Genomic DNA, 9,163 nt, shown 5'->3' with positions numbered 1-9,163 from the left:
ATTACTAGCGCAACAGAATCCAATGTTCGAAATCGCTTTCGGTCCAATTTGAACCTAGTTGCGAACCGAACCGAACCGAACACAACCAATCTGAAAATGAAACCTGGACCGACACCTCTTAGTCGTCACTCGTCAGTACAATTATCAGCCAACCCAGTTCCAATCACCCACAGGGCCAGGTTTGACCCATTGCTCACCCAACGTTTTATAAACCCGGATTGGCCTACATAGATAAGACTAATCCGTATTATACTGTAACTCATGCATCTTGTAGTGGGCCTGACAATTCAGATCCAAACACTTTAGATTCAGATTGATATAAACTTCGGGCTGACCCGATAAAGAAGATGGGCCGGGTAGAAGTAAAAAGAGGGAAGAAGAGTGTATTTGTCGCAGACGAGACCTACCATTTGAATCACCGGCAATCCGTGTAATCATCTTCTTTCTTTCTATCTCCTTGTTGAATCAGGTTAGCGTTTATTCCCAACTAGTTTCTTTAATATTATTATTCCCCTAGTTACAGTTCTTAAATCATTACAGTAGCACCTCTTAATTTTGAGATTAGATTATTATACCAGATGAAAAACCTATTGTTTTCTTCAATTAAAACTGAGGATTTTTAGAAACTTGGCATCCGGAGTCTTTAATTTTAAAATTGAGTGAAAACCCATCATTCAGATTAATGTTAAATGGGTTAATTATATTCTTAGTTTTAGCAACTGATATCAGTTTATTATTTTATATGTGAAGTTTAAATAATTACATTATCATACTTGTGATCAAGATCAATCTAGCTCTGTGTATGCACTTGATTTGCTCTGAATCTGATACATACATGATACATCATGTGTGTCAATTATTAGATATATTTACTACAGTTATTGTCGTTCAAAAAAAAATGTTACTGCAAATATTATTTATAGTCGTTGATATCCATTTCCACCCGAACCTATGTAAGCGTGACCCGGATTGATACTTTTCTAAAACGGCCCGTTTTGCCCCATTTTGCGAGGTTTGCACGCCTTGCACTGTTAGGATTTTGATCGAGTGTTAAAAGAACGAACTCGATATACACTGAATTTGATTGCAGTTTTTGAAGACGCTGACGATGACATCCTTGGGTACATCTAAAGGCGTTTTGGAGATTGTAAAGTTCGCTGTCTACGTTACCGTTCCAATCGGGCTTATGTATTTCTTCGCCAATGATACTAAAAATCTTCACAAAGTCATGGGCGGGGTAAGTATATATTATTATTATTGTTACATTTCAGCATTTTAATCTTTTAATATTAGTGTTATGAGTCATTTGTATTTGTTTTGAAGCGACAATATGTTGTGTACCCTCCCGAGGGACCGAGACCGCAATCACCAGAGGAACTAAGAGAAATGGCCCGTGAACTAGCCCGCAAACGAGGCACACAATCATGAGTGGTAAAGTTTATATCGTTTGCATAATCTATATGTTCCATCATGAACATGTGTTTTTAGTTCATGTTATGTGCTGTCAAATTTCAATAAAAATGTATCAAGTTACTTGCATGTAATGTATTTCTATTATCTTAAAGAATGTGGTTGTAAGCTTGTAATTGACATTTATGGCATCGACATAATATTGTGATTGAACTGTTTTCGGGCCGAGCTTTTATGGGTAGATTTATAAGTCAAGGTCAAGTTATCATGTGGTCCGGTTGCTGACAGATAAGACAAGATGAGTGGAACCGTGGAAGCACAAAAACCATTCAGTTGTATATGAATACTTGTGAAAACTTCAATGAAAGTATATATTGTAGATTTGATGGATTTCAGTGGGTTTGGTCAAGCGTTTGGAAAAGTCTTGTGTGAAGACTAGACCAAGTTGGCTATGTTTCTCTTTCGGTTCGTTTTCATTTTTTTTCTCCACTGGCTTTAGTGTGACGACCCGTCTAAAAGACAGCTATGCGATATTAGGCTCGCTTTTGAGTTTTGGTGTGGATTTAGGTATAGGCTCTAGTTAAACAAGCACATGTATTTAGTAAAATTTCAGTTTTAGCAAAAGCTACTAATATGGTCATGGGAGGGTGAGACGTTGGAAAATCTTTACTCCTTTATAAAATTTCATGATTTTATCTTTCAGTTTTTCTGGGTAAAATTAAGCATATCATATAAGTTATAAAGGTTTTTAGTTAAACTGTTTAAAACATTACATATGTAAATAACATATTATCTACACACACATATATAGTAAAAGAGACCGTTGACGCCACACAAGTGAATAACTTTCATGATTTAATTTTCATATATATTAGATATTTGTGCAATGCAAACATAGTAAAAGAGCCCGTTGGTTGGTGCCCAGAATTGAAATAAGTTCCATGATTTAATTTTCATACATATTAGATATTTGTGCAATGCAAACACAAGGTTAGTTCTGGCCTGGTGACCAGTGGCGAAGCTTGGACTAAGGCACTGGGAGGGGGGTGGCGAACTTAAATGTATATAAAATTTTATAACCGAAGGGGGGCGGGCTCAAATTTTTGGTTAAAAACGGCTAAATTTACCCTACGCATAAAATTTTTTTGCCGAAAACGGCTAAATTTTGCATTACGTATAAAAAATTTCGGCCGAAAACGGCTAAATTTTGCACTGCGTAAAAAAATTCGGTCGAAACGGCTAAATTTTACACTACGTATAAAAAATTTCGGACGAAAACGGGTAAATTTACACTTCCGCATAAAAAAACAGGGGGGCCCGGGGCCACCCGGTCCCTAAGCAATCTTCGCCACTGCTGGTGACAAAAGTTTGTTTATTTGAGTTTGATGTTGTTTTGCTCATTTGTCCTGGTTCGATTCTTGGAAAGGATACATTAATATAAATTTTTTATTGTGTCATTGGTGGGCATCAAACCTGTTTAAAAACATGTTGTGGTTAACAGTATTTAGAGTATAGGGTTGGATAATGGTTTTTTCTTGAAAAAGTATTTAAAACATGTTTATTGTAAATCCAATTGTTAAAACATCCGAGGGTTACCGACCGACAAAATATCATTTTAAACATCTTATTTGTTTATGTGTGAATTTGACAAATTTATTTTTTAGATCTTAACGCTTGAGTTTTACCAATGTTGTTTATATGTTAACAAACATAATTGGTGCAGACCAAATTCACATTGAAACGCTCGGTTTTTACACGCCAGGTTTTATCAACGCCTGAGTTTTACCTGACCTATAATATAAATGTTACTTAAAATTTTTTAAATGTTCTTATTTGTTAATCTTTTTATTTTGACGAATTTAATTTTTTAAGTTTAATCATGGTATCAACCGAACCCACCTTCTACCTCTAACAGATCCGACCTACCCGGTGCAACACTCCATAATATATTAAGGATCATTCATCGTTGTCATTTGTCAAGGTCATGAGAAATTTCGTGGGAAAAAGAGTCGTAATTTTGATTCCATCAACATCCATGAAATTTTCACCGACAGCTATTGACTTGGGAAGTAGACTCAGTTTTCTTCCCTCTTCGATCATCATATTAATAATAATAATAATAATAATAATAATAATAATAATGTTAACCTCCTTTCTGTGTTTCACAATCAACACACATTTTCACCTCTTTACAGGTAATAATCTTGCAAAACTCATCTCTGTAGTTTTAAATTTGTTAACATGCCCACCAAGTGTTCGATCATTTGCTTACTTGGTTTTACTTTTGGATTAACATGCTTTCTTGTCATATTGTACTTGTCTGTGCTAGTTTACATGTTCTACTTGTTTTTTATGATGAAATTTTCAAACTGTTAAGTGTTTACTAACATGCCCACCAAGTGTTCGATGATTTGCTTACTTCATGTCCTTATAAAGTTCTTGCAAATTAGTTATTATAAGGATTTAACACTTTATGTTCATTCAATTTATAATTTGAAGCTCTTTTTACTTTTAATTGTTTTTGATTAGCTAATAGCTGTGATGGCGGATATACTACCAATCGGTACGATATTAGCTGTGACGATAAGCCAGGTCATCAAAACAGCTCAGGCAGCCAAAGATATAATTGTTGAAAAGGAAAGTTTCAGGACCCTTTCGGCTCACCTTTTCGACATCGTGGGTGTGCTAAAAGAACTCGAGCTAGGAAACTTAAACGAGTCACCAATCACAACAAAAGCCCTCGAGAACCTCGAAACCGATGTCAAAAAAGCCAACTCCCTTGTTGAAAAATACAAAAACCGAGGGCGGTTCTACTTGTTAATCAAATGCAGGCACATTGTTAAAGAGGTACAAGATGTAACGCGAGACATTGGGAAATCGTTAAATAATTTATGCCTTGCAAACACTGAGATCTTATCTGGGATATCTGATGAAGTGACACGGTTGCAAAACGAGATGCAGCGTGCCGAATTCGCCACGTGTCAGTCCCAGATTCAAATCTTGGACAAGTTAGACCAGGGTCTCGCGAGTCAAAAGCTCGACAACAGTTTTGCAAACGATATCATTGTGGACATAGCTCGAGCCGTGGGCGTGACGGTTGAACCGTCTGAGATTCGCAAAGAACTAGACAGCTTCAAGAGAGAGAAAGAAGAAGCTGAAAATCGAAAAGAAAGAGCCGAGGTTTACTTTTTGGAGCAAATTATCGAGCTGCTATCGCGAGCTGATGCTGCTCGGGATTTTGAGCACGTTAAGGATCAATACATGCAACGGTTACGTGTAATAGAAGGTCATGATCCAAAATCAGAATCTATTCCACCTTTTAAGGCATTCATTTGTGGAATCACTAAAACCGTTATGGATGATCCGGTTAGTCTCTCTAACGGTACTGCATATTCACGAGTTGCTATTGAAGCATGGTTCGGTTCTGGTGAAACAACCGATCCCATAACCGGTGAGCCGCTTGAAGATTTGTCTTTTAGGTCGAATATCCAGTTGAGACAGTCAATACAAGAATGGAAAGGGCTCAATTATTGCATGAGAATTAGATCTTGTAAGGCAAAATTGATGTCAGAAAATAGTTCGAGCATTAAAGATGCGGTTTATCAAATTCGGGATCTTATAAAAGAGAATTCGATTAATAAAGATTGGGTTTCGATTGGTGGACTCACTGAGTTGCTCATTAATATCCTCCCAAACTTGCATCACCAGCAAGTTAAGACCGAAGTGTTGATTACGTTAAAATATGCAGTTGAAGGACATGCCAGAAACAAGGTTATATAATGTTCTTTTTTTATTTTAAGGTCTAATTGTAGAAATCAAAGTTTCAATTTTTTTGGACTTATTGACTATATTTACATGGTGAAAATGAAGATATAGCAGAACTTGACCATGTTGGTCTTTCTTTATTGGGAAAATCACCAAAGTGGCCATCTTCACCAATGTGAATTTCACAAAATAGCCACTTTTAATTCCAGTCAACTAAAGTTTTGACAAATGTCCCTTGGCGCATCAAATTTCAATGCTGGAACAAAAGATTTCCATCTAGTGCAACAGATCCACTCTCCAGCGCTATATGGAAATTTGTTGCGCCATGTGGAAGCTTCTGGTCGGTTGAAACAACTTGTGAACTAGAAACAAGAAAAGTAAAATTATATTATTGTTGACGCAATAGGATGTGTCATGTGGAAGCTTCTGGTTGGCCGAAACAATTTCTTAACTAAAAACAAGAAAAGGCAAATGATATTCTTATAAATGGAAAAAACCAAGGCTATTTTGTCAAACTCATAGGTCGAAACAGTCATTTGATGATTTTCCCCTTCTTTTTACAAAATATTGATTGCCTAAAATAGACTTTAAGCAATGCTATTTACCTTTTTATGCAAATTTCTCTGTTTTGAAATGTTCTTTGCTCTAATGTATGTTTTGTTACCTTTTTGTAATTAACAGGATCTCTTGGTTGAGAATAAGGGCTTTTGTCACATAGTTCCATGCTTAGTGTATGACTCAGATCCATCTAAAGCTGCATTAGAGTTAATATATGAAATAGTGATCGATGAATCGGGTCAAAATATGGATTACACCCGAGAACTCTCTCAACAATGCAATCCAGTTTCCTTTCTTGTAACGATTTTAAAGGGGTCCGAAGCGGAATTAGCTGAAAAAACGCATAAAATCTTGCAAAAACTTGTAGATATTGATGAAGAAAATATTATTATTTCCGCCAAAGAAGAATGGTACGAACCTCTAGTAGATCGAATCGTTCAAGGTCAAAGGTCAACAAAAATAGCAATTCTAAGAAAGATTGTTAATTTGGAATTTGAAGAACATAATACAAAGATCCTATGTGAGCTTGGTTTAATCCCACCTTTACTCGAATTTGCATCCGCTGACTTGGAAGCAAAAGAGTTATCATTATCAATGCTCGTTAAGCTTTTAACCGTTTCAGAAAACAAACACGTTTTCTCAGCTTCTGGTGCCGTCCCGTTAATAGTTGACATGATGTGTTCCACACCGTTTCCGGTCATCATTCTTGCCAAATGTTCAGAAATTCTTGAAAAACTTTCTTCAAACGGGGACGGGATCAAGTTTCTTGTCGATGCGAACGAAACCCAACTAAATCTCGAGTCTTTAGTTGAAAATTTATTAGCATTTTTACAAAATACCCATTTACCATACACCGTTTTGAGACCTGTTTTACGTTCACTTTTCAAGATTCTTGAATCTGAATCTGGGCTCGTGAAGACCGCGGTTCTTACCGCTGGCGGGATTTCTCTTGTTTTAAATCTTCTTGATCACGCTGATAGTGAAACACGTGAAGCTGCTATCAACCTTTTGTTTTTGTTCTCCAACCACGAGCCTCTAGGCGTGGCGGAGTTTCTTTTAAAACCGAGACGATTAGAAGCGTTTATCGGGCTTTTAGAAAACACGAACAAAAGCGATGTACAAAAAGCTGCAGTTGGGTTATTAGCAAACCTACCAAAATCGGAAGTTATACTCACAAGTAAGTTAATCGAATTAGAAGGACTAAAAGCGATTATCGAGATACTCGAATCGGGTAACATGGAAGCTAAAGAAAACGCATTGAGTGCACTCTTTCGGTTCACGGATCCGACCAACATCGAGGCTCAGAAAATAGTGGTTGAGCTCGGTGCGTATAGTTTACTCGTGGAGTCTCTGAAAAACGGGTCGGTTACCGCCAAGGCACGCGCTGCTGCTCTAATAGGTGATCTATCCATGCGTAGCTCGGAGCTCACGATGACATCATCAACTGGTCAATGGTGCTCGTGTTTTGGTCGAGCTCGGGTCAACATATGTCCAGCTCACGGTGGTATATGTAGCGTGAAGGGTACGTTTTGCGTTTTGGAGGCGAAAGCGTTACCCGAGCTGGTCAAACTTTTACACGGGGAAGTACACGCAACGGCTTATGAAGCGATTCAAACGCTTTCTACCTTAGTGGAAAAGGATTCCCCTCGAAGGGGGGCCTATGTTTTGCACGAGAGTGGGGCCGTGGTCCCCATTTTGGAAGTTTTGAATTGGGGTTCGGAGTCGTTAAAGGTGGAGGCTTTAGAGGTGTTGGAGAAGGTGTTTACTTTGACTGAGATGGTTGACCGTTACGGGTCAACGGCTAGGATGGGTCTTGTGAGGTTAACGGGTCGGAGCATTCATGAAGATGGTCATCTTCATAGGAAGGCTGCTAAAGTGTTGTTGCTTATCGAGCGTCATTCCCGTTCATCGAGTTCGTTTGTTGCTGGAGTTAGCGGCTGAAGATTGATTATTCTCAATTAGTTGGTATTGGATTATACATTTCAGTTTGGATTTATATGATGATATTTACTTAAAGGTGTGAAGTAGAAGTGTAGAACACGAAAATATGTTGATGACAAATAATATATAAATTTTGATTTCTTATTTACAAGTCTTATTAGAGCTCTTATTTTAGATATATTTTTTCTAATTAAAAAACCTTCATACAGGATTGAAAAACTCTCACATATTTCTACAACTGAACCATGCCTTTGAACTTTGAGGTTAATATTAACGTCGTTCAAAAACTGAACCGTGTCGTTAAATATTTCATGTCTTTATAAGTTATTCAGTCAACTAGCTCATACACCCACTAAGCATAATGACATCAAAAATTGAACCGTGCCGCTAAATGATTATTGGAAGTCACAATTTTCTAATTTATAGTGGTCATTTGATTCATGTCAATGATAATGCTTACCTTGATCGCGAGTATAAATATGGATTCTTAACTGAAAAATCAGACATGTATTCATTTGGTGTTGTTTTATTTGAGATTGTGTGAAGGATTGGCACGGATAGAGGAAGTTAATATCTTGGCCTTTTGGTTAAGCACTTGATGGTGTCTGAGAGTATAAAGAAACAAATCGTGCCACAATCATTAACTGCGTTTGCAGACATTGCCTCTGAATGCGAGGTGGTGATAGGATACGACTTAAGAAAGCATTGGAATTTCAAGTAAGCTTTCATACTAATAAATTAATGTTAATTTACTTTTAATCTGCCGGATGTTTCTTTAACTGTTATTATTATTATTATCATTACATAGTATAATTAAGAAGTTTGGTGTCATAAAAGATTTTTTTTTTTATTATTTTATTAGTTTTGTTTATATGTAAATTATTTGGATGTTTAGCATATTATGGTATCTTGATGTGTTGGTTGTTGTAAATTTCTTAATGCTTAGATTATTAAAAATTTATAGAACAAACCATGCAGGTTCAAGGTGAACGAGAGGCCAAATTCTTGTATTAATTTTCCTTTTTTGTTGTGGAATGTGGATAACTCCTTTCTTCAAAGTGATTTTTTTTTTGTTTTTTTGTGTTTTAGTTATTTTATATGTGTTTTCTTTAAATATGTTAATATAAATAAGAGTTTTTGGTGCCACAAGTACGTCACTGGGTAGACTCAACGCCCGTGATTGACAATAGTCGGGTTTACCGACGCTTAAGTTTTACCAACCGCTATCACCCCATTGGCCCGCCTCAATATTTATATATTTTTTGTTTTATTTTTGGTTTTAGGTCTGGTATAATGGCTCAGATAACCAAAGCCGACCGAATTCGCGTCGACTTACCACATCAATGCTTGAAACCGACAACTTTTGGATTTTACCATCACACGGTTTTACCAACATGTCCGGCGCAAGGCGCCGGTTAACTCTATTTATCTATAATCTATCTATAGTAATATATATAAACGAAGACATAAAAATCATACGTACCGCGAT

General features: G+C 36.7%; 2 protein-coding genes across 3 annotated transcripts; both read left to right on the top strand.

Moving 5' to 3' along the window:
- The first annotated feature begins 388 nt into the window (after positions 1 to 388).
- On the top strand, positions 389 to 1,592 carry LOC143554534 (uncharacterized). 2 transcript variants are annotated; one of them, XM_077044265.1, is made up of 3 exons: positions 389 to 469; positions 1,091 to 1,237; positions 1,324 to 1,592. In XM_077044265.1, exons 2-3 carry the CDS (start codon positions 1,109 to 1,111, stop codon positions 1,426 to 1,428), a joined length of 234 nt encoding a protein of 77 aa, XP_076900380.1. In that variant the 5' UTR covers positions 389 to 469; positions 1,091 to 1,108; the 3' UTR covers positions 1,429 to 1,592. The 2 variants fall into 2 exon arrangements, with proteins under 2 accessions (XP_076900380.1, XP_076900381.1); XM_077044266.1 differs by having other exon boundaries at positions 407 to 430.
- A 1,934-nt stretch (positions 1,593 to 3,526) lies between these two features.
- LOC143554550 (U-box domain-containing protein 43-like) lies at positions 3,527 to 7,933 on the top strand. Its single transcript, XM_077044276.1, has 3 exons — positions 3,527 to 3,605; positions 3,940 to 5,181; positions 5,857 to 7,933. The coding sequence occupies exons 2-3, from the start codon at positions 3,952 to 3,954 to the stop codon at positions 7,672 to 7,674; spliced, it is 3,048 nt and encodes a 1,015-aa protein (XP_076900391.1). The 5' UTR covers positions 3,527 to 3,605; positions 3,940 to 3,951; the 3' UTR covers positions 7,675 to 7,933.
- The last annotated feature ends 1,230 nt before the right edge of the window (positions 7,934 to 9,163 follow it).

Source organism: Bidens hawaiensis, unplaced genomic scaffold (assembly GCF_021521415.1).
Source record: "Bidens hawaiensis isolate Kalapana, Puna unplaced genomic scaffold, B.hawaiensis_p1.1 tig00017759_1, whole genome shotgun sequence".
In the NCBI taxonomy this organism is placed as follows: domain Eukaryota; kingdom Viridiplantae; phylum Streptophyta; class Magnoliopsida; order Asterales; family Asteraceae; genus Bidens; species Bidens hawaiensis.
The sequence above is the reverse complement of the archived record's forward strand: the minus strand, read 5'-3'. Positions and strand labels throughout refer to the sequence as shown.

What these genes read in the sequence shown, in the direction of transcription:
- LOC143554550 (XM_077044276.1), top strand. Translation starts at nt 3,952, where the DNA reads ATGGCGGATATACTACCAATCGGTACGATATTAGCTGTGACGATAAGC. An exon ending in AAGGACATGCCAGAAACAAG is followed by an intron (nt 5,182 to 5,856) that starts GTTATATAATGT and finishes TGTAATTAACAG; the next exon opens with GATCTCTTGGTTGAGAATAA.
- LOC143554534 (XM_077044265.1), top strand. Translation starts at nt 1,109, where the DNA reads ATGACATCCTTGGGTACATCTAAAGGCGTTTTGGAGATTGTAAAGTTC. An exon ending in TTCACAAAGTCATGGGCGGG is followed by an intron (nt 1,238 to 1,323) that starts GTAAGTATATAT and finishes TTTGTTTTGAAG; the next exon opens with CGACAATATGTTGTGTACCC.